The sequence below is a fragment of the Tauraco erythrolophus genome, chromosome 2 (genome assembly GCF_009769465.1).
Source record: "Tauraco erythrolophus isolate bTauEry1 chromosome 2, bTauEry1.pri, whole genome shotgun sequence".
NCBI classification, from domain to species: domain Eukaryota; kingdom Metazoa; phylum Chordata; class Aves; order Musophagiformes; family Musophagidae; genus Tauraco; species Tauraco erythrolophus.
Window position 1 is genome coordinate 3,323,885 of NC_141466.1, and position 24,692 is coordinate 3,348,576.

The window sequence follows — 24,692 nt, forward strand, 5'->3', positions numbered from 1 at the left end:
AATATGCAATCAATACAGGGACAACGCTGAGACAAACCCTAGTTCTTTTGAACAAATTCCCAGTTGATTCCTATACTGATTTGATAAACTACATCAGTGGAAATTCTGGCCTCGTGTATCAGGAAAGATCCAAATGTTGACACAAACTATTATGCCCCTATTGTGGCCTAATCAGATGCTGTTTCTATAATTTCCCTTTGATACAAATGGCTTTGATCAAGTCAATAGCAAGTTGCAATACCTCTCAGAAGAACATGCCCAGGAGCTATGTGAAGATACAAACTTGTGCCACCAAAACTAGGGCAGGTCACCATCAGATCCAGGTTCGAGATGAGGGGCAGATATTTAAAAGATATTTTATATTAAAAGAATAAAGATTTTTTTTCAAAATGTTTTTTTTAAAAAAAGTCTTACCATAGCAAAATACTCAGATATGGCTCCAAAATCAAACATCTTTTTTCCTCATTTTTCTTTAAAGACAATCATGTTATCACAGCATGGCAAAGGCAGGATGGACAATGGGAAAAATGACCCTTTCACTCAGCACATGATAGAATAAAGTTACTCCTCAGTTGATCATCTTCATTATAACAGCCCACTAGCAGGTAACCTTCTACTGTGGGATGCACCGGACTAGAAGAGACCATTAGAAGAGCTTCCTCTTCTCTCAAAACACATCCCACCTGTGCTCCATATCAGCAAAAGCTGGTGGAGGCAGAGGTGAGGAAACCATAGCACAGTGCAGAACACAGCAATATTTTTACGAGAAGTGCTGTACACAGACAATCAATGGTATTGTGTAGACCACAAATGAACAATAAAGATAAGCAATACCAGGGCAGCAAAGGCCAGAAGCCTTAATTTTTAATGATTCTGAGGCTCTGACATAAAAACAATTTGAATTCTGCACTACTCACTCTACAACAAAAGTCGGTCAATCAGAACCCAAGAGTTCTTGTGCAAGGTTAAGAGGCTGAGGAAGTGAGTTAGTTAAATATAATGCTGGTTTCTTTCCTGTTTGGCACAGAACCTCGAAGCTGATTCATATCCATGTTGCCATATTGTTTTCAAAAAGTAAAAGATCTGGTCTTCTCAGAACATGTTCCAGATGCAATGTGGGTGGATAAGACTACTATATTGCATTTGATAGTGATCATCCTAAATACTAAAGAAATTAATTAATATTGCAACATCATAGCCATGTTCCAGGCAGTCAAAGGAGATCAAAGCCATATTGTTTTGGTAATATATCACAGGAAGTAACAATATTCCCATTTTACAAATGACAAATAGAGATACAGTATCTAAATCTTTGTAGATGTTCACAAAGAAAGTCCACATTAGGGAAAACTTATTCTGAACCTTAAGAACACAAGTTCAAATCTTTAGGCATGACATTATTCTCACCTTCAATATGATTAACTACTGGCAAAATGCTTGTTTCACAGGATTTCTTTTACTTTCCCTTAATGAGATGAGAGGTTCTGTATTAAACCAAACACATATCTTCACAGAATTTTGCTGAGAATTTTTTATACAAGTCAGATAGTAGTAGCAGAGTGGTAGCAAATGTGAAACTTTGGTTTCAGTAACGTAGACATCATGACTTGAAGAAAGTCACTTCATTCTGTAAGAAAGTGCTATTTTTATAGTGACTTTCAACATGTATTAATTATGGGCCTCAATATTCCCTACAGAAGTGGCAGATGAGCTTTTTTTTCTTACCAATCAAGTACATACTCTTACTGTGCACACATAATCTCTCACAGTATAGAAATCATCTTTCTGAAATACAATACCAGCCAATGGCAACCGTTTTGGAGGGTGCAATTAAACTATATAACCAGAAAGTTGCATTTGAAGCTCTCAGCTTCTCAGGTATTTGAACACCTACCATGTTCTTGATGCAGTCTGAACAGAGCTCCCATGGCATAATGTGATGTTGGTCACAGTTGGTCTGGTATCTGGCCAAAAGTAGTTCGGAGGGTTTTCTTCAGCTAAACATTTTTCTATAAAAGTAAAAATACATCACCATTAACGGTAAATTTCTTTGTCTGCTCATCTTCCATTTCTTGTTCTCAGCTCATCAACCAGTCTACAGCACAAAGCTGTAGAATCATAGAAAGAATCACAGAATGGCACAGGCTGGAAGGGACCTCAGAGATCATCTAATCCAACCTCCCTGTCATGGGCAGGGACGCCTCTCAACTAGATCAGGCTACTCAAGGCTCCGTCCAGCCTGGCCTTGAACACCTCCAGGGAGGGGGCATCCACAACTTCTCTGGGCAATTTATTCCAAAGTCTTACCACCCTCCTACTGAAGAATTTCTTCCTAATGTCTTCAAATGAAATGCAAGGTTGGTATCTATAGAGTAGTGGCAACGGAGGGGTGCACCACAGGGAATGACATACACTGCTGCTGTGCGAGGGAAAGATTGGACAAGCGTGTTGCGTCCACTTGCACTCCACCAGCCCCCACCTCCTCCCTCCACAGGGAAGGGCAGTCTCTGGCTGGAAGAAGTTGAATGGGAAAAGATGAGAGCTAAAAGGAGACTGATTAAGGGCAGCAGCTGTCAGGAGCACAAACAACAGGGTTGAGTTGAGGAGTGGGCATGAGAGGTCTTGGAGGTCCAAAATGTCTCGTTATAGCTCTGGCTGTAAATCATACTTCTTTATCCTCCAACTGCCAGAGGAGCTGCCAGGAACTGTCCCAGCCTCTTTGAATCAGACAGCAAAACACCGACTAAAGGAATCTGGATGACTGTGTTTGTGTTAAAAGAGATCTTGAGCACGGAGCTCTGAGATTAGTGGAACAATGAAGCTTAAAAGGACGATTTAAAATCTGAAACAGTCGTATCATTTGGAAGTGTGTGATTATTTTAACACAGAAGATGGACAAGCATATTTCTGGGCAAGCAAACAAAATCTATGGTGTTACAAAGCTGAAAACTACTTACCCACTGGATCAACATCCACAGTATGAAGCTTATATCCTCCTTCCATGGTCCCATTATTATTTATGAGCTTCTGTCGGATGTCTTCCTCTTCTAAATTGATGTTGTTGGTAGAATTATAAACCAGAAGAGCCAAAACCCCAAAACTGCAAGGAAAATTATCCGAGTGTTTGAGTCAGAACAGCAGAGGCCAAATGTGTGGAAATAAAAATATCTGACAAACTCTGGTTTTCTGAGTACGGAACAGTGTCACCAAGACAATGTTGCTCATTATCTGTAAATGATTATTTTTGAATACATAGGGCCACGACAAGAAAGTACAGGTGAGACATTTCATCCTCTAGTTACCACTAAAGAAGCATCTGGTCAAAAGAGCTAAGAAATATTTTCAGAAGATTTAGATTATTTTAAAAGATATTAAAAGATGAAAGCATAAATTTGTGAGTTGCGAGTTCTAAATGGGCCCTAATTAAATTTAAAAATCTGGTTGTTGATGGCTTAGGAACTGAAGAGCTGATTCATCCCATCTTACAAAACTTGTCAGGATGGGACAAGCCTATCTCTCCACCGACTACAGAGGAAGACTAGGACATTAATGAAAAACAGATGTTACATTTAAATGAACATCTAAATGTCTAAATTTTGATGGAGTGAAAAACACCCTGACACACTTCTGAAAGTTTTAGTCCTAATTAGGAAAGTCTAGTTGCTCAGATGAGTAATTCAAGTTTGAGCATTAATAGCTGTTTTGTACCGTAGCCCACTGCTACTTTCTTGGGCATAAGAAGTAGTTCAAAGTGCCCGAGTCTCTTTCCTGTGAGAGAAATAAAACAGTCCCCACCCTTGTCCAAAAACATAGCTTTTCTGGAAGGGAAATAATGAACAGAAAAGCAGTTCTAGCAGGATGCAGGAAAGAAGCCCAGAGTGGAAGGTTCAAAAATTTCCTCCTGGGACACAGAAAACACATGTTGGAGAAGAGAGTATGTCGGTACCCAAGAGCATTGCTTGGCTTTGGCTAGTAGGAGGTGACGCCACTGAAGCATGGAACATTGGATCTCTATGGGAGTCAAAATGTGGAAAGAAGGAAAAAGCAAGCCTGCTTCGGGCTGTCTTCGTCTTAGCCTTGCCCTTGGATACCGAGCAGCCTGAATAAAGACAGACCTTCGTGGTGTGGGAGCAGTTCCTGGCAGCCTGGGAAGTGGCAGCAGTGCCAGCACACACAGAGTGAGCAGGGCACACACCGAACCCAGCTGCTCCCACCAGCGGCCCCCCGTGCAAGAAGCAGCTGTGAGCCACAGGGGTTTGTGGTCTACTTGAAGAAGAGCAGGAGAAAAAATCTGTATGGCTGCTGTGTGGGAGAGGGCTAGTAGGGTTTTCAGGTACCCCTTCCTTGACAGACCATGATATCATTTCCAAAAATCCTCAAGAAAGTCATCCCCATGATGACAGCTCAGAGTTGTACTTTTCAGCCTGGAGAAGAGAAGGCTCCGGGGTGATCTTATTGCAGCCTTCCAGTACCTAAAGGGGCTACAGGAAAGCTGGAGAGGGACTTTTTACAAGGGCATGTAGTGATAGGACAAGGGGCAATGGATTTAAACTGAAAGAGGGCAGATTTAGGTTAGATATAAGAAAGAAATTTTTCACTCTGAGAGTGGTGAGGCACTGGCACAGGTTGCCCAGAGAAGTTGTAGATGCCCCATCCCTGGAAGTGTTCAAGGCCAGGTTGGATGAGGCTTTGGGCAACCTGGTGTAGTGGAGGGTGTCCCTGTCCATGGCAGGGGGGTTGGAACTAGATGATCCTTAAGGTCTCTTCCAACCCTAACCATTCTATGATTCTATGATTCCAGAGGTGCCTAGTCTGGTACAGTATAAAACTGCAGCTTAGTGTACAGATGTTGCTCTTTAATGGCAGATTTAAACCTCTTTCTGTCAGACATCATTCTGAAAACTGAATAACCCCAACCAATGATTCGGAAGTATTCTCATTAGTGAAATGGCATTAAAAGAGCTGGCATCAGAAAATGATCTCTCAGCCTAGGAAAAAAATGAAAAAAGAAAAGTCCAAACCTCATAGAATCATAGAATCATAGAATGGTTAGGGCTGGAAGGGACCTTCAAAGGTCATCTAGTCCAACCCCCCTGCAAGGAACAGGGATATCTCCAACTAGATCAGGTTGCTCAGGGCCTTGTCCAACCTGGCCTTGAACGTCTCCAGGGATGGAGCATCCACCACCTCTCTGGGCAACCTGTTCCAGTGTTCTACCACTCTCATAGTAAAAAATTTTTTCCTAATATCCAACCTGAACCTACCTCCCTCTATTTTAAAACCACTACCCCTTGTCCTATCATAACTGGCCCTCCTGAACAGCCTCTCCCCATCTTTCTTGTAGGCCCCCTTGAGGTACTGGAAGACCGCTATAAGGTCACCCCGGAGCCTCCTCTTCTCCAGGCTGAACAGCCCCAACTCTTTCAGCCTGTCCTCATAGGAAAGGTGCTCCAGTCCTCTTATCATCTTCGTGGCCCTCCTCTGGACCCTCTCCAACTGGTCCATGTCCTTCTTATGTTGGGGGCTCCAGAACTGGACGCAGTACTCCTAAAGAAATCATGAACGTGAACTCAATGCTCCACACATGTCACTGTTGCAGATGTAAAGAAATGTGTAAATAGAAATACACATTCCCTGGTTGGCGGGATTTTTGTTGTGTTTTCTTTTTTTTTTTTTTGATGAATACCAGTACACTTTTTCTTTTTACTTGCCATATTTGCTGTTTTACTGGTAACATGTTGCTGGAGAAAAAGATAAAAATATGACTACCTGCTGGCTTGGCCTGTTTTTTCCCCAGTGGATGTATTTTAGCAGAGAAATTCCAGATATCCCTGGCCGGGTTGCTCCTCCCTGGCTCCCAGAGATGCTGAGTTCCTCCTAACATTCCTTTTATCTCTGTGGAGTGTTTAACATATGGCAACAGCCTCAGTAGGTGGATGTGCATTAGCAGGCTTTTGCTGTATATCTCGGGTACATTACGAGGCACAACTTTATTATGGCATTTATTTTTAGCAGAAGCATGGAAATTGCCTAAAGGATTGCCAATGATTTCAGCCCTCCAGTACTTCAGCCCCAGAGTCTCCTGGCACTTAACCATCTTTCCTAAAAGATTCTGGCTTCATTCATCTATTCCCTTTACTTCAGAAGAGGAAAACTTAATATACCAATGTCACTCCCTACCTCAGCACTTTGGCTGCAAAACAGAAGTCACAAGTGAGCAGTCACTGCTACTGCTGTGCTGCCTATTGCAGGACTCCCAAATAACCCAAATGATATTTAGTACCCACGACTGTGTGGAGGGATAATGGCAAAAAACCCCAGAAGGGACAATGATAGACGAGGTAGAACTGGTTACAGTTATCTTGAACAATTATAGAGAAAAGTATTGATTATGAAGCACTGATAAAAATAATCTGTTAAACCACTTTGTTATTTGTTTCCTGAGAAACTCTCAGAGCACAGGACATGTATACTGTGTAATAAGAGCCTGTTCCATATTATGATGAAAACAATTTCTATAAACTTTTCAGAATGACTCATGCCAGCTTCCCAAAGTAAATAAATACCTTTTAGCTTGACAGCTGACGCAATATGAAGCTGAGTGCTTCCTTCCACTTTTGTCACATTCAAGTCCCAGAAAGAAAACATTTTAATGGTGAAGGACAAAATTCTTGATTTGGGAAACAGCAGGCATACACGCAAATAAATGGCAACACTGCCATGCTCTGCTGATGCCACCAGATTTAGAATCATAGAATCTTAGAATGGTTTGGGTTGGAAGGGACCTCAAAGATCATCTAGTTCCAACCCCCCTGCCATGGGCAGGGACACCCTCCACTACACCAGGTTGCCCAAAGCCTCATCCAACCTGGCCTTGAACATTTCCAGGGATGGGGCAGCCACAACTTCTCTGGGCAACCTGTGCCAGTGCCTCACCACCCTCAGAGTGAAAAATTTCTTCCTTAGATCCAATCTAAATCTGCCCTCTTTCAGTTTAAATCCATTGCCCCTTGTCCTGTCACTACATGCCCTTGGAAAAAGTCCCTCTCCAGCTTTCCTCTAGGCCCCCTTTAGGTACTGGAAGGACAGTATTTGCTACACCCAACCTTACATCTTTTATTGTGTGCCATATAAAAGCAGACAGGTTCTCACAGCAGTAATCAATTCCAAATTACACGTCACCTACAGTGACCTGTACTGCTAGTGGTACTGCTGCCAATACAAAACCACGGACTGCGGTGTAGGCAAACACAACGGGGATAAGCATTTGTGCCTCTCTGACTGAAATGGTGGCAGAGGGAGCAAGCAGGAAAGCAGGGGAAGACTGGCATCTATCCCACTCTGTCCTGGTCTGTTGAGCTAAGCTGGCTCAGAGAGAGGAGTTTACGAAGCTGCATCCTCATCAGAGGCCCAGGAGGCAGAGGGGGTGCCGGCGCTGCCGCGGCGCGTACCACAAAGCCGGCTTTCTTCTCCGGCAGCGTGACTCAGAGCTATTCCAGGACAGTGTGCCTACACACGGGCTGTGGTCTCACTGCTACGCCGTGCGAGGAGCCTGAAGGAAGGATTAACAAACCATGCCAACCGTGGAGCACAGGCTGTCTCATACCTGAAGATATGTGGTTGATAATTGGCGTGTTTCTCCTCTCGCTTCAGTGGTACTAGACAGGCTGAACTAATATTGAATTACTGTGGTTGTCAAACTGTTTAGCAAATCACTGTTAATTTCTTTCGTAGTTCATGTTACTGGATTTAAAGAATCATCTTTAAAGCACCTAAGCACTCAGGGAATCTAAGTTTCCCCTAAAAGTCACTGGGAATTTCATTCCTAACTACCCTGGCGCATTTAAAAAAAAGAAAATTAAGATGCCAGCATTAAATTCTTACCAATCTTGCTGTTATGTTGGCTTTGGTGTAGCTATAATATATATAAAAAATAAGCAGTGGTGTAGCTATAACTCAAGACTGGCAGCAGAGGCAGGTCCACATAGTCACCTGCAAACAGTACTAACTTCTTCACATTCACTGGACAGATAAGAAAAGAGCTGACTGTTGCGTAAGTCACCCAGTGAGGAGGTAACAGAAACAGCAGACAGAATGTTAGAAAACACACAGAATGAGACAGAAAGAAGTATGAAAGTAGAGGGAAATTAAAAGCATTCTGCAAAAGCATCTGAGTTGTGGATAAACTTTTACTTGAGGTGATTTTGACTGGGACATCAATAAAATGTTTAGAACAGAGAGCAAAAAAGTAGGACTGGGCATAATAGACCATGTTCAAAGTAATGGCGAGGAAGAAGAGGTTCCTTTCTCAGCAGAAGATGATGTTATAGAAAAAAAATAAAAGCTGAGACTTCAGGACACAATGTTGTCCACTTTGACACTGAGAGATGATGCCAGCTCTTTTAATGCCATTTCACTAATGAGAATACTTGCAGCTGCTTTTTGGATTTTGGACTCCTAAGCCTTCCTTTTAAGTTAATGGCCATTGTATCAGAACAGTGCTGTGAGCAGCGTGGTTACGCCTCTGTGCCTGTCCGTGTGTCTCCAGGACTTGCTCCTCCTGGAGATCTGGTGTGGGAACACAAACAGATACAGCTTTTCAATAGAAAGCACTTGTATATATGTGATGATTTGGTATAAAGACTATTTATTATTAGAGAAAGTAGCAGAAAGGCAAAACAGAAAGGGCTGGAATCCCTCACATTTCAACAGCTGGTCTTCACTGAAATAAGTTTTTGGTTACGCTTGAACTATGTTCCAAAACAACAAAGAAAACCCCCATTCCCCAATACATGACTTTCCTAAAAATGACAGCTAACAACGTCAGCCCTACACTAAATCCAGTTAAAGTCAGTGGAAAAACAAAGGGAGCCATTGGAAATGGGACCAAGAGCATGCAGCTTCAGCAGGAGACTAAGAAGGGATCACCCTTCAGTCACTCGGGAGGAATTCCCAAACTCCTCCATCCGTGATGAAGGTTTTCTTTACATGCCATGGACACAAGATGCCAGCAGGTCGCTGTGGAGAAACCTGTGCATTTCTGCTTGGCTCTTTCTGGTCAGTTTTTCAAGCAGAAATATTACACACAATGCACACATTATGTGGCATTTTAAAATGTTGCTCAGCACTGGTCAAGGTTGACCCTTACTGCCTTCAGTAACACTGAAGGTGAAGTCGGGGGGAGCAGGGGTGGGCCAAGCCCAAGTTGTTCCTAGATGATCTTTGAGGTCCCTTCCAACCCTAACCATTCTATGATTCTAAAACCTCGCCAGTAGAAACCAGGAAAATGTTTAAAATAGGAACAGGCATCACAGATGTATTCATTTATAAGCAGAACAGCATTATTATTTCATAACAAATAATTTGAAGCAATCTACAAAGAATGCAAAAGCCTAGTACTTTACTTGGTCAAAATACTTAGAGGACTATAAAAGCAAAATCATGCTGCTCTGATGTTGTTAACTCCTGTCTAAAACTATTACACAATCTAATTAGCTCAAGTTTTATCCAAGTGCATTAAACTTTCCATTAAGCAACACAGCACCCAAGAACACAGCATGCAGGAGCCTGAATCTGCCTCACTGACACTGGTGGCAAAACTCCCACGGACTTCAAAAAAGCAGGACTAGGCATGGGCACCTCCGATTTCCTGCTTTCCTCTCTATTTTCCTTCCTTGGAGAGAGGATTTCTGTAAGTTTAGTGGTCTTCGCACAGATTGCTATCACTGTGGGTTTTAATTTGGATGAGTTGTTTTACAGGACTAACACTAAGTTGTTTCACATAGTAGAAGCAAATGAACACAGGAAATAGGCCAAAATGACAACAATCAAGTAGCAGAAATCGAAGCCAGCATAATCTTCTTTGTATGTTAAGTGGAGAAAAGGTTATAAATAAATTGGGGCCTGAATTCTCAAAATCACTTGCAAAATAACAGAAGCAAGGAGAAGCAGGGGAGCTGAGCTGCTTAATAAAGACCAATTCCCCTACTGAGGCAGCCCTATATAGTCATCTTGCAAGACCTGGGATCAGTAGGACCCTTCCGAGAAAAGCAGCAGCAGCAGTCATAGAAAGTTTTGACAATGCTGCAGAGTCATAAATGGCAAAGAATTAATGAAAGAAACAAACATGTTTATAATTTATCTCCATAAAATGCACAAACTGGCTTCACTTTCAAAGGTTTGTGCAAAATAATGGGGGATGAAGAAACAGCTATGTCCATAGCCCATTCTGAACTCCTGTCTGCCTTCTTTGGAACAGCTGCCCTCTCATTAAGAGATGGAAACAGTATGACCAGAGGAAAAAATGAAACACAAAGTCACGTATAGCTGTGACAAAATCCTGTCTATTAAAGCAGTTAATAATCTACCAAATTATTAGCTTGATATACTGCTGTCATCCAGAGATGTCACAGTATGAAAGGTGCTGATAAGAACATGCACTTCTGGACTTGGCACTCTGTTTGTCTCTCATCACCGTGTACATAAATGCATAATAAGCACAGTGTACTTTGGATTTCTGCAGCTCACAGGACTCAGCGATGAAAGAACAACAATCCACTCACACATATTTTTGTTTTGTTTTGCTCTTCTCCAGAACGCAGTCCAGTTTAAAACATATATTTGGAAAACATCTATTTTTAACGTGCCAAAAAAAGCCAGCTTCCTACCTCCCACTTCCAAATTCAATGTTTCTCTGAATCATTCTCTCTAATGATTCTTCCTCTTTCACTTGCAAGAAGACTAGGTGGGGAGACCAATAACAGAAGTTCCTTGATAAGATAACAGCGTGGTAAATAAGGGCTGAAGCAAAGTAAAATGCATCGAAAACATTGGGAAAGGTTATTCTGTTGTTTATTTTTGTTTGGTTGTGTTTTTTTTTTTTACAGTTTTATAAAATACTAATCCAAAAGGTAAGGAAAAAAATGTGATCTAAATGATAAGAATATGAATTTATGTAAAGAGAGGGAAAAGTTCTCAAAGAGAAATTTAAAGAATTATGATAGTGGCTTAGAAATAATAAGACTATGATCTTGTGGACAATTCAGAAAAGAGAGATAAGGTTTAGTGAGTTAGAGAAAGACTAATATGTTCACTTCTTTAAAAGATAACGTTAAGGCCATGATACTTAAGCGTTAGGTCTTAAATTTTAACCGTGATGTGAAATTCTGTTCAGATGAACGTGAAGGTAAATGGAATAAAAAGTACTTAAAAACTAAGGGAAATAGTGGAATGTCTACAACTGCAACAGACTTACTTTTGACTATCCAAAATGGAGAAATAAGAAAATCTTTGGACAACTATTCACAGAAATAACATAGGAATATTTAATGAATAGAAACTGTGTAAATTACACTGTGAGTAAGTTACATACAAGAATTTAGCCATAAAATTTCAGAGGATTACCTGAGTAGTGAGAAATTAACATTACTTTCATCAGGGATTAAAAATTTCCAATCTGTATCCTGTTAAGTTTTTATACCCCAAAACATTACTCTGGTATCTTGTAGGATTTCCTTACAATTTCAGGACAAATTCAAGAAAATGGAAAACTTCACAAAGTATCTTGAAAGCAGTGATCGGGAAGTAGTAGGGAAAAAAGTTTGCTTTCTGGATCTTCAGAAATCCAGCAGATTTCTTTCTCACAAAATGTAGAAACAGCTATGTGATCCTCAAAGAACTGGAAACCTGATGACTAAATCCAGAAACACTGAAGACTACTGGGAACCTGATCCTTCTTTTGTTTCAGAAGGGAAACAATATACAATGATAGACCTATACACAGAAGACCTAAAGCTGGGAGAACACCAACTTTTCCCAAACGTTTCTCCTGTAAGAGGTAAATGATGCATGAAAATACATGCAAGAATGTGTAAAAAGTGTAATTTTTGTTAGTCACATATCATGTAACTCGATTAAACTGGGTTGCTAGGTTGGGCAGAATCTTGACTTCTTTTTTTTTTCTTTTCTAAGAAAACATGCACAGCATAATAATCTTGATTATTCAGAGAACAGTAACATTTTGTGTGACATGATTAGCATTTCTACTAAATTATTCAGAATGCTGACAAGAAGCCATTTGGCCTTGACACAAAGCGCACTAGAGCCCATGGGAAGACCAGCTTCTCATCAGACCTCACTTGAAAAACTTCCTGACATATTATGAACATGTAATTCCGTTGCCTCTGAAATTACATATGATGAGCAAAGTAAATAGGAATGGGGTTACTTCCCCATAACAGTGATATATTATTATAAGTAATTTAGTGCCATATACACTGTATGTCAGAAAGGAAGGAAAAGGAAAGGGAAAGGGAAAAGGAAAAGGAAAAAGGAAAAGGAAAAAAGGAAAAGGAAAAGGAAAAGGAAAAGAAAAGGAAAAAAGGAAAAAGGAAAAAAGGAAAGGAAAAAAGGAAAAGGAAAAAAGGAAAAGGAAAAGGAAAAGGAAAAGGAAAAGGAAAAAGAAAAAGGAAAAAGGATAAGGAAAAGAAAAAAGGAAAAGAAAAAGGAAAAAGGAAAAGGAAAGGAAAAAAAGGAATTACTAGAATAATTTCTCCCTTTTCACCTCTTTTTTCTATATACTGGGAAGAAGAAACAGAATCCAGAGGACAGGATGGTGAGAAGGTGAGATGAGAAGCAATCAGGTGTGCTGTCTAGAGGAGAACAGATGCTGACAAGCTGGGCTACTAGCCTGGTAAAAGATGCAGGAATAAGGATGGGGAAAGCTTCACATTCCTCAGCAGTCCTGGATTGTTGGTAAGACCTGAGGCATGGTCTCCACTTAAAAGGTTTTGCTGGCTTAACCGTATCATTTAGAAGTGTGAAAAAAAAATCCCACCCACATCACTACACCCCACTGCAAATGTAGGTCAAGCAGCAAAATGGCCCATTCAGAGACTGGGTTTACACTATACCAGTTAAATGGCTTTGCCAGTAAAGGCTGTCTTTCTGCTGTGGGTGTGTGGGAAGGAGATGGTACCTTTTACAAATCTTTTCACGTCTAGGTAAACTCTGTCGAAAACTGGAAGCATCAGTAACTACTTCCTGATGGTAAATTTGGAATACTGGGCTATCTCCGAAATTAAAAAGCCCAGCTGTCGTCATGGCAGTTCTCAAGAGTCAGCAAAGTCCTTTCCTAAGGGGCTTTCACCTACACTGCAAACAGATGCCTCTCATACCCACTTGCTGCTCCTTACAAGACTAATTACGTTTTGGTTCTCCCTCCTTAATTTGGTCCTAAGATTCACTCCCTACCCATATATCCCTGAGAAATCAGTTTGCTGCTTTCAAAGAAATCCCCCGAGGCCCAATTTTCAGGGGGTGTGACCCACTAACTTTCTTTGGCTGCCTTTGAGGCCGTCCCAACTCCAGTGCCTCTGAGCCCAGTAGAAGCCAGGAAATGAGAGCATATGGTAAATAGCTTAACTCACACCAGTTTGGCTTTCAATTCTAGCGTGATCTTTCAGTGTTTTGCACCCAGTAAGATGTCTGTTAACTCTAAAGGCTCGGGTTCAAGAGAATAAATCCAGTGACTCTAGGAGGAGTCTGGGGGCTGTAGGAGGGGTGTAGGAGGGTTTAGAATGGATCTGGGGTCTCTATGATGGGTCTGAGGGCTCTCAGATACAACTGGGAGGGTGTAGAATGTGTCTGGGAGGATCTGGGGGTCTCTAGGAGGGGTCTGGAGTCACGTAGAATAGCAGCTGTTGCCTCTATCAAGAAAACATGTTTAAAAATATTACCTTTTAATACTTCTTTTTTCTCTTACTCCCTCTTTCATGGAGCCAGGGTGGATGCTATAAAAGAAATAAACATTAATTAAGATGAGCTAATTCACAAAAGGAACATAGCGTAAACATCTTCCCCCTTCATTTACCTGATATTGACCACATACACAGTGTAATTCCAGTTCTGGAAAGTACGGTTTAGCTGAAAAACAGGAAGACATTGATCACATGAATGGTGAGGTGTTACTGGGGCTCTTTGTTGCTTAAGACAGAGTTAGAATTTCACCCTTCTCTCCCTTGAGAAATCCCCTTCAGTTTTTCGAAGCAAAAAGAATACTGTCCCATTTCAGCGAGGCGACAGTTGTATTAGATGTAACAGTGGTAGTGAGAGACGTGGGCTTTTTTACTGACAGAAGGAAATCTTTGTAAGGTCATGACACAGAGTACAAGTGAGAGCAACTTTTCCTTTTCTCCCTCTCTTCCCCATCTTAAATTCTCAGAAACACTTTGCTTACAAAAGATTTCCTGACAAAACTACAGGGTCAATTTTCACCTAAAAGTCTACAACCTTATGAAGATCTTTTTTCCAGACCTCTGTACTATTTATTCTGAGTGGGCAGTGGCTGCTCAGTTTTCCTCCTGGGAGACACTTTTGCATGTTCTGCTAGGGCCAAGTGACACCTTTCTGGATTCTTTGGCTCAGGTACCTACGTACTTCGCCTGGCTACTGCTGCTAAGAGAACAACCTTGGCAGGTGTGGATGGCTGCACTTCTGGCTTGTAGATGACTACAGGTGGTTTCTCTTCCTTAGCTTCTGAAAGCTGAAAGCCTCCAGGTTTATTAAAAGAAATGGGTGATGATGGGTGATAGAACAAGAGGAAATGGGTATAAGCTTAGTCAGGGGAGATTCAGGTTGGATGTTAGGAAGTATTTCTTCTCTGAAAGGGTTGTCAGCCACTGGAATAGGCTGCCCAGGGAGGTGGTTGAGTCCCCATCCCTGGATGTGTTTAAGAATAGGGTGGATGATCTACTTAGGGATATGGTTTAATGGGGATTAGGGATGGTTGGACTCGATGATCTCTGAGGTCTTTTCCAACCTAGAAATCTATGAAATCTATGAAATCTATGAAATCTGAAGAATAATTGCTATATACTTATGACATCATATTTCCCTGTAAGTAGTTGGTATAAAGACTACTTATGGATTGTGTGAGTGCCCCTATGTGAACTGTCAAAAAGGACAGAGACTATCTATATTTAGACAGGAGAAACTTTCAGAGGCAGAAACTTCAAGAATTCTCCACCTAGAGGGCCCAGAAAGGAGTTTATGTCTGCTAAAATGGGCTGAAAAACCAGAGGCTACTAGAAACCCCAACAACTGACCTACAGCAGACGACTTCTGAAGTAGAGAACATTAGAGTAAATTGGAAAAGTGTATTGACTCACACAAACAAATACCACCTGGTTTTTATTATTTCTTTCACAATATAACTTCAAAACCACATTAGTATTTGGGGAGAAAAATTTTGCTCTATATAGTGATGTTGGAACTTAGACATCTACCTCTTTCAGAGCACGAGTCTGATTTCTCCGTACTTTCCAAAATCTCAACTAGTATCTACATTTCTTAAGAAGCTAGCTGGTATAGTGGATACATTTCAAAATCGTATCCATAGTGACTAATAGCCCCATCTAGACCTGAATTCATTACTGTGCAAATCGATAACAGAAAGATCTTCAAAGAACACATTAATTTAAGAATTTATTTGGCATTCTCTCTCTTTTTTTCCCTTTTCAGATTGGTAACATCCATGGGACAGATTCATATATGTAATCACACAGGAAAGAAAACTTAACTTACCCATTCCGCAACCACATCGTGTACTTTCGACACTGAATCGGAGTTGGAACTAAAGACAGTTATAGATATCCTGTAGAACAGCCCACCTGTCCATTAAAAACAGCATTATAATGTTACAAACTGAGCAAATTCACCTTTTTAATAACGAGAGTTAAGTTTCATGATGAATGTAGAGATTGGACTGAACCCCAGATACAAGGACACTTCAAGCTCTTGTTGGCATTATGCAAGTTTGGAGTGAGCAAGCCCTGCAGGCTTGGGCCCATTCTCACTAGTCCTGTCGAATCAGACAAGAATTCCCTCCCCCTCCATGTTTTTAGAGACACTTGTGACGTGGAAACTCATAAACAATGCACATATAAATAGTAATTTGCACGTGCCTTTAATGTGGTGTATAAAAACAAGATCATGAAAGTGCCATGAATTTAAAAAATAATCATAGAATCATAGAATCATAGAATGGTTAGGGTTGGAAGGGACCTCAAAGATCATCTATTTCCAACCCCCCTGCCATGGGCAGGGACACCCTCCACTACACCAGGTTGCCCAATGCCTCATCCAACCTGGCCTTGAACACTTCCAGGGATGGGGCAGCCACAACTTCTCTGGGCAACCTGTTCCAGTACCTCACCACCCTCAATGTAAAGAATTTCTTTTTTATATCTAACCTAAATCTGCCCTCTTTCAGTTTAAATCCATTGCCCCTTGTCCTATCACTACACACCCTTCTTGTAATCATGATTATGAAGTCTGTAACATGGATGAATTTTGCTCTCTGTCATATCGTTATAACCCAGAATTCAGGCACTGCAGACTAGACTTAAAACTTTGTGAGAGCAGGTAAAGCTCATCTACTCAGCGATATGGTTTAATGGGGATTAGGGATGGTTGGACTCGATGATCTCTAAGGTCTTTTCCAACCTAGAAATCTATGAATCTATGAATCAAGTGAAAGTAACAAGCTAACTGAGGACAGAATTAGGGAGGAGAAGGGATACCCAGCTCTTTTTTTCACAGCACAGTCTTTGCTCTCCAGCCTGGTGATGGCTAGATAGTAGAAGAACCCACATTGGCTTTCCAAAGCTGGCAGCTGAACAAACAACCTTTCAGTCACAAAATGTGTAACACTTGGCTTGGAGCAATTTTACAGTCAGTAAAATTGTTTTGAAATGGCACTGGGTAAATATAAATTCTCTTTAAGCTCATGAGCTGGTAGGCAGCATGACAAGAGTTCACATCCAATAAATAACATCAAATCATCTCAGAGTTATGCTCTGTGTTAAAAGTCAAATTTTTGTCATTAAGCTACTAAGAATTCTGCACGCGCCGGTTGGATGAAATTTTGCAGGATGTGGGGGAGGTTTGAGAGCTTCTGGATCAATTCACTTGCACGTTTGCACACATGTGGCACTGCCTGGTTCGGGATGGCTACCAAAGTTGTGAGTCTTGATCACAGACGCACGTATTTATAGAAATCTTACGTAAATCTTACAGCGACACTACATAGGACAGAACAGGACATCACAACAATCACACAGAAATCCCTTTTTTTTTTCTTGATTGTAAAGGAACTGTTGAATCTTTTTGAGTCTAAATAAAAGACCTTTCACTCTCGTTATGTACGTGTGGAACAACTGTAATAATTTTACAACTTCACAGATAATCATTTCACAAGAGCTTGAAATGGAAGTATCTTGATCTTTAAGGTCCCTTCCAACCCTAACCATTCTATGATTCTATAATTCTATGATTCTATCTGAAAAACAATTTGAAGTCAGTATTTTCTGATTTAATTGTGCCTATTGGTTACTATCCTATTCATGAGCTGGCTTGATGATCAATTATAGAATTGATCATATGATCACTGGGATTAGTATGAATATTCCTTTATGGTAAAATACTACAGAATCCATTTGTTGCAGGAAGATGGTTTACTAGTTATCTTCTTTGGTAAGCTGTGAATAAATTTTAGATCTGAGTAGAATGAACTTTCTTGCTTTTTGATTTATTTTCTTTTTTCCCTCCCTTAACTCAGCAGACACACAAATTTGGCGTGCAGTTTAATATGAAAATATATTTTAGTTTATTATTACTGTGATAGTTTCAAATAAAAAGAGTGGAAAAAAAAATTCTTTGGAAGTAGAAAATTTGACTTTGGGCAAGTTGAAAACACTTGCAAGACTTGGACCTCATTTATATGGATATAGCTCTGTAAATACATATATTCAATTGTGTATGTATAATATATCTTTTATATGTGCTATACAGAAACACATATACAGAACGTGTGCCTTATATGTATTCTCACACATTCATATAACCATATACATAATTATAACCTCATTTATATAATTATGTATATGGACAAAGTCACTTTAATATGGGAATATGTGAAGCATTTTTAAAATCAAACACAGTAACTACAAACTAGTCAACAGCTTCAAGACCTCCACCAGATGGTGACCCAAAGCATGTTTTAACGAAGTGAAGAAAGAACAAAGAACTAATCTACATTTTTAAACACTCTCAGGAGACTGCAGTGGCAGATAGTGAAAACTAAAAATGATTTCTCACTCTCCAAGTTAAACAGTGGAAATCCCACCTCAAAATGCTGAATGAAAAAAAAATATTTTTATGGGCAGAATACTGATGAAAAGTAGTCAAAGTTAGTTTGAAAAAAGACAAAAAAAGAACCTAGAAAAACAATTCTCACCACACCCACCACCAACTACAAAAATATAATGATCAATGAAAAATCAGCATTGTTTTTTTTTAAATTCTATTAGTCAAATTTTGCAAAAGTTTATTTTGGAAAATCTTTGCTTTTTGAAAGTTAAATCCTCAAAAATATAGGAATACTGTAAGTGAAAAAAAATTCATACAATCTCAAACAATAAAATTGAATAAAAATATAGATAATACATAACAATGTATATTATTCTCAGAGTCTCATGAGAGCTGTCTTAGAAAAGTACACAAAAATCAGACATCACACGTTAATGATTAACCATTAAGATGTTACAAATTCCCTTCTACTACAATTAAATTACTATTCTAAAATCTTTTCATATGCTAAATGGATTTATATCTACAGGATGAAAGTCAGCTACTTCTATGTTCCGTCTACCAACTGAATATCTAATAGATAAGATGATCTGTTTTGGTTTTTTTTCTACATCTAACTTAACAGCTTGACATACTGTAGTTGTCCTCGTGTCGACAAAGGCAGCCCTGCTCAGCGAAGGAATAACACAAACATGATAAAAAGACTGCAGGAGAGCTAGGAGGTTGATTCAGTGGTGGATAAGGGGTGGTATTTTGGCTTGCCCCAGGTGATAAATTGGCCAAGGAATGAACGTGTGCTGAAACTGATGACTGATGGTACACGGCAGAAGAAACTGGCATTTGGGACTGCGTGAAAGACGGATGGACTGCGGTTCCAGGTGTCATCAGAGCGCCGTTCCAAATGGTCTCTTTGTGCTCAATAATAACCCCACTGTATGAAGGTGACAAAGGTATCACATCATTCATTATTGCAGTTCTTGATGATTCAAGAATGGAAGAGAGATTTGCAAACCGTCCATAATCAGCATTTTCAAAATCCAAGGCATGAGTACTAACAATATCCAGAGAAGACATTCCTTCTCTGTGCTTGCTAAAGGATCCATATGCCTCCCCTTCTGAATCCCATTTGGAAAGCCTCAAAACATTTGTTGGTGTCAGAACAGCAGAATTCCTTATGTCTTCAGTATTACCAATGATTTCTTCTTCTATTGACCATAGAGAGTATCTCAGATTGTCCCTTTGATTTTCAATGGAGTTTTGTCCCGAAAGAGTTAGATGACTTCTCGGTGTTACTGTTGTTGGCAAGTTTAACTCTGCTATGTCCCACTGAGGGATCAGGCTTGGAGAAATTCTATCAAGATGGTTCTGAAAACTTTGTGAGAGTGGAGGCGTCAAGTAGCTGTTAGGAGGCACACTGACTCTGAATTTTGAGTCTGAATGAAGAAGGTGCCTTAATTCCAAAGACATCATTGGAAGGACGTCAGAACTCACCAAATTGATGTTTTTTAAAGAAATACCTGCATCTATTTGAACTTTACTTCTTGCTTTATCAATAGCATTTGATAGAGCATCATTCACTGAAAGACTTTGAGACTGTGGTGGTCCATGTGTTCTTGTACTGTTTATCAAACTCTTAAATGGTGTATTGATCAAGAAAGAAGCTTGGCTATGCCTTGAACATGAAGTCTGGGTTCCAGAATGTGTTGGAAGGACAGAAACAAGCTGCTGCCTATTGTTCAGGAAAATCATATTGGTTTGATCACTTACTCTGTCAGTTCCAGTTTGCATGTGCCAAGTATCAGACATCATTAATTTTTCTGTGGAGTTTTCAAGTACCTTATCAAAGGGACTTATCTGTGCCTGTACAGAGGGTTGACTCAAAGGTGCTTCCAGGGAAGGGAAAGGAAAATCAAAATAAGATTCACTGTTGGAAGACATGGTTAGGTTTGCAAAGTTCATTGTTGACTGCAACTCTGATATTGTTGTGCCACTACTTTTTGAAATTCTCTTTGAAAGGCCTGGAATAAATGAACTAAAGATTTGTGTTTCCAAGGTGGACATACGACTAGAGAAGGTCACTTCTCCAGCCCTGTGACCTATTAATCTAACGGCAGATGTTTGTTCAGAGATACTGTCAGACTTAGCGGGTGAACTGATGGATGGCAATCTCTCCGTTGGGGAAGAGAGAAGTTTGTTAAGTGAGAGCCACCAATTTTCTGATGGCTCCCCAGAAAACACTTGAGATGCTTCTTTCGAATGGTAGGAACCGGTCCAGAAACTTGCTGTTAAAGAAGGGGAAATACCTACATATTTTGTTGAAAGATCCAAGAAACCTGAGTCCCAGCTGTTGCTGACCCTATTCACGTTCTCTGGCTCTAATATGGAAAAAGTTGATTCTTCATTTTGATTACTATCATGAAATGCATCTAAATTGTTCTCCAGGACTCCATTTCTGAGAGTCTCACTTGGCTTTTGAAAATGTGCTGAATGTTTTAAATAACGAGACTGGTAATTGCTAGTAGACGTAAATATGCTGCTACTTTCTACGTGTATATCAGTCAACAACTGTTGATAAACAGGCAGGGTCATTACAACCTGCTCAAACACTGAGCTCGTCCAGCCTGTTTCTAACAGAAGTGCTGAAAATGTTGGCAGTTCTCTACTGCGTCCCGGGTCTGAATTTGTCAGTTGAATGTCAGGCATAAATTTTGTGTACGGTTTTTCCATGTTTTGAAAAAAAGCTGTCGGGTTGGCACACGGAGTCTCCGCAGAGGTTAAATTTGCAACGTCTCCTGAATGATGTTCCTTAATGCACGTAGATTTTCTAAACTGAAATTCACTGCCTGCTGCTAGCACAGAAGAAGGTTTCCTATCGGCATTGCCTCCTATCACTTCCAGGTAAAAATTTTCAGGTGTGAAATTTAGCAAAACTAGCCTACTTTTTTGGAACGAGGATTTCTCTTCTGTAGGTGATACAGACAAGCTAGAAAGAGAATGTCTGTTTTCTTGGATGTCAGAGGTGATATGAGGATGAAATACAGTCTCACTCCACCAACTCTCAGGCTCCAAGAGGTCGCTTGTACGCATGAAGTTGGTTGCACTGTTGTTGGAGGTCGAAATCCATGTGGTTTCTTCCTTGTGTCCATAAGCAGTGATGCTGCTGCTGAGGGGAGAGCGGAACGCTGACGCGGAGACGGAATGACCAAGCCCACCTGCCAAAGCCAGTGCCAGCTCCGCACTAGGACTTGTGTTTTGAAGAAGAGGAACTGCTGCACTCACAGAAGGCTCTGTAACAGCATCTGCTGCATCAGAAGTGCCACGAAATAAACTTCTAGAATCATCTGAAATATTTTCATTTGGTAACTGATTCGTCACAGTATTCTCTAGGTTGATTTTTTCTGTAAAAGCAGCCAAGGTATCGGTGCCGATCTCCTCAGAAGCAGCTGATGTGGACATAGCTGGAAGAAACAAGCTGTACATGTTTGTTCTCTCTGGGTTCTCATCTGCTGAGTTTTTACTGAAACGGACAGGCCTTTGCTTCACTGGCCAAATAATTGGAGTTGAGATAATTCCTATGTTTTTGACCCCTTCTATCTTAGACTCTTGCTGCCTCCGTGGTCGTGAATGGGAGGATTCAGGTGAATGTCTCTTCATTCTGAAGATAACCGTAGCAGGAAGCCTGAATTCCTGCAGGTCTGAGTGCAGTAAGCCACATAGTTAATGGATTAAAGAAAATACATGCAACTTAACTCTCTGTTCTTGGCTGTCTGCACTGGGTCTAAAAATCAACTTACCAACAGTGGAAAACGATGTCAGCTAGCTGAGTGCAAGTTTAATTTGCTTCTACTGTAAATGAATTAGGCTTATTTTTCTTAGTCTTTCTGCTTTCTCTTGGGAGTTTCAAAGCCAAAGAAAGGACTTAATTGTCCAGTTTTTATTCACACTAACATTAATAAGGCATTCAGTTCCTTCTGTAGTTACAAAAATCAAGTTAACTGCTCATGGTGAACATAGAGAGAGTGGCTCCACAAACAGATGAAAGTACAATTTAGAAGAAATTTGCAATATTTTCTTCTTACTTCTACAGCTTAGTAAATCCAAGCAGGCTGAATTCAGATAAATTCTTTCACATTGTCTACTGTACTGTCTGATTGCCAATGCACAAGAAACGATCTGCCAAAAGAAAAATTACTTCAAGAATTTTAAATCCCACAGAAACAACTGATGCATTTGGGGAAAAAAAACCCAACCAACCAACCAAAACAAACCAACAAAACCCCACCAAACCACACACAAAAAAACCCCAAATTCTAATTTACTTTGATGGAGCACACTGAAAAACAAATCTTTACAAAAAATATCTTTAAGCCTCATATGAAAATTGCAGAAATCTCTCTGTGGTGTTAATAATATTTAACAACTGTCTTTAACAAACTAATAAATATTTCAGCAGCACCTCACAAATGATGCTCAGTCTCCAGGAGACAGTGATATCATAGAATTTGAGAAAACCTCAAAAGAAACCCCTGCTTTTTTCCTGTGCTAATAATAGGCTCATTTACTGCCTTATTTTTTCCCTTAATCTTTCTAAATGAAAAATAAACGATATCTGATACTGTCAACATTTTCCCTAGTAAAGTCTGATCCAGCTCTTCTTGAAGTCAGTGGAAAGATTCCTGTTGACTCAGTGGAAGTGGCTTTGCTCCATCGGAACGATTCCACTTGGCTCCTGCGCCCGACTAGTGAGGAACAGACCATCCCAGCATACTACCACCTACCACCCTGGCTGCACAGGCTGGGGCTACACAACACCTCATGATCTGCAGCCTTAGAGCATTTCAAAAGCTCGATTCTTTTCAGACCCTTTTTAAAAACACCGCTCTCTCCCCTTGCTCTTTGCACGGGTAAATCCGACGGGTGACACAAGGAGAGTCCCTTTTGTACAAGAACCACGTAAACATGGTATGAATAAACACTGAGTTTGGTTCTGTTCTCATTTACACCACTCTTACACGGTCCAGTGAAGTCCCTCCTGATGTATTTCAGGGTAAATGAGATCAGAACCGAGCACGACCCTTGACATTATGATAGTATGAAAAACACACCTTAAAACACAGTAAATTTGCTCTAGACACAGTACAAGGAAAAATGTAACACAGGATTTCTTACCATTGTTTGGCTTATCGTTTCTATTAGTATCGGGCATGTTAGTGGTGACAGTGGGTGGTGTAGGAGTAGTAGCATTTACAGTAGCTGGTAATAAAGATGAGAAAGAGGTGAACTTGAATGAAAAATGAATGTTAATGAGGTAAGACAAAATGGGAACAACGCATGACAATGCAAAATGAAACCATCTACAAACAATGCCATAAATGTTAAGTAAACACATTACTTTTTCTGCACAAAGTGATGAATGGATATGAACTGAGGTCCCAATCCTGCAATCTTCCCTTTCACTGACTTTAGTGGGAGTGTTGCCAGTGGAAGGGTTGCAAGATCAGTCCCGTACTGCTTTCATAAACTCAAAATCCTCTTATGAGAGCTTCAGATCCAAACAGCTGTGCAAAGACCAGAAAATAGATCTTGTAAGTTCTAAGATGCATGCACTTAGAATATTGCTTGTGAAAAGAATAACTGTCTCTACTCAGGGACGGAAGGTGACAAGCAAATGTAGAAACTAAATACCCACGTAAGGATCCAATTAACTCCACTGAACTCCATACAATGAAAAGAATTGAAATCAGGCTTGGAATAATTGGAGTGGAATATACATATTGAAAGCTACATGTTGGATTTCAGCTGTACCGTTCCCCCGACACTAACCAGACTCATCCCATACAACTGTTTCCCATACAACTGTTTCCCAGCAGAACTAGCTAGAACACTTTTCAAATTCAGAGTGAGAAGCCAAAACTGCACATCTCCCTCACAGCAGACTGGGAGGGTATATATGCTAGAGAAATTCAAAGATCCTGACGTTAAATTTTTGAGGAATAGTTTGGAAAATATTTTACTTTTATCTAATCACTCCCAGGGAATGCAAATCCACTCACTGACAGATTTCTTTTTTTTTTTTCTCCTGAAAACTCTTTTTAAAATCTGAAGGTCGGTGCAGTATGATCTCACATACGTGTTACACAGCTTTTGCAGGTTTTGCTCAAGGACCAACCTGGAAAGGCTAAGCAATCGTATTTTAGGCAAGAAATTGCACTTTTTATTTTTTTTGTGAAGTTATTTTAGCCAAGTTTTTAAGTCCGAAGTTCATAAGTTGAGGTCTCAGCTTAAGGAGAAAGGTTCATGTTCAGGTTTCAATGAAAAAAGAAACTTAGGGAAAGAGAAGGAAGAGTTGGAGACTGCGGCAAATATGTTCTAACTGGGAAAGTGAGTATATCAAGTGACACTCTATAACACAAAAAAACCTCTTCTTCCGTGTAACTTCAGGGCTATATTGTCTGAGAAAGAAGTTTTCGGGCTTCTTACTGACTGTATCTTCCAGCCAACGCTGTTAAAGGAGGCATCTTCCAATGAATGAAAATATTTGTAAG

At 40.2% G+C, this 24,692-nt stretch overlaps 1 protein-coding gene across 1 annotated transcript in view; it reads right to left on the bottom strand.

Moving 5' to 3' along the window:
• Positions 1-24,692, bottom strand: part of ADGRG6 (adhesion G protein-coupled receptor G6) — a 120,549-nt gene that overhangs the window by 31,384 nt on the left and 64,473 nt on the right. Inside the window, exons 6-11 of the mRNA XM_086632026.1 lie at positions 23,317-23,400; positions 15,583-15,668; positions 13,871-13,923; positions 13,737-13,790; positions 2,958-3,100; positions 1,895-2,009 (exon numbers count right to left, since the gene is read on the bottom strand). Coding sequence (XP_086488152.1) covers positions 1,895-2,009; positions 2,958-3,100; positions 13,737-13,790; positions 13,871-13,923; positions 15,583-15,668; positions 23,317-23,400 — 535 coding nt within the window. The remainder of the gene's footprint in view (positions 1-1,894; positions 2,010-2,957; positions 3,101-13,736; positions 13,791-13,870; positions 13,924-15,582; positions 15,669-23,316; positions 23,401-24,692) is intronic.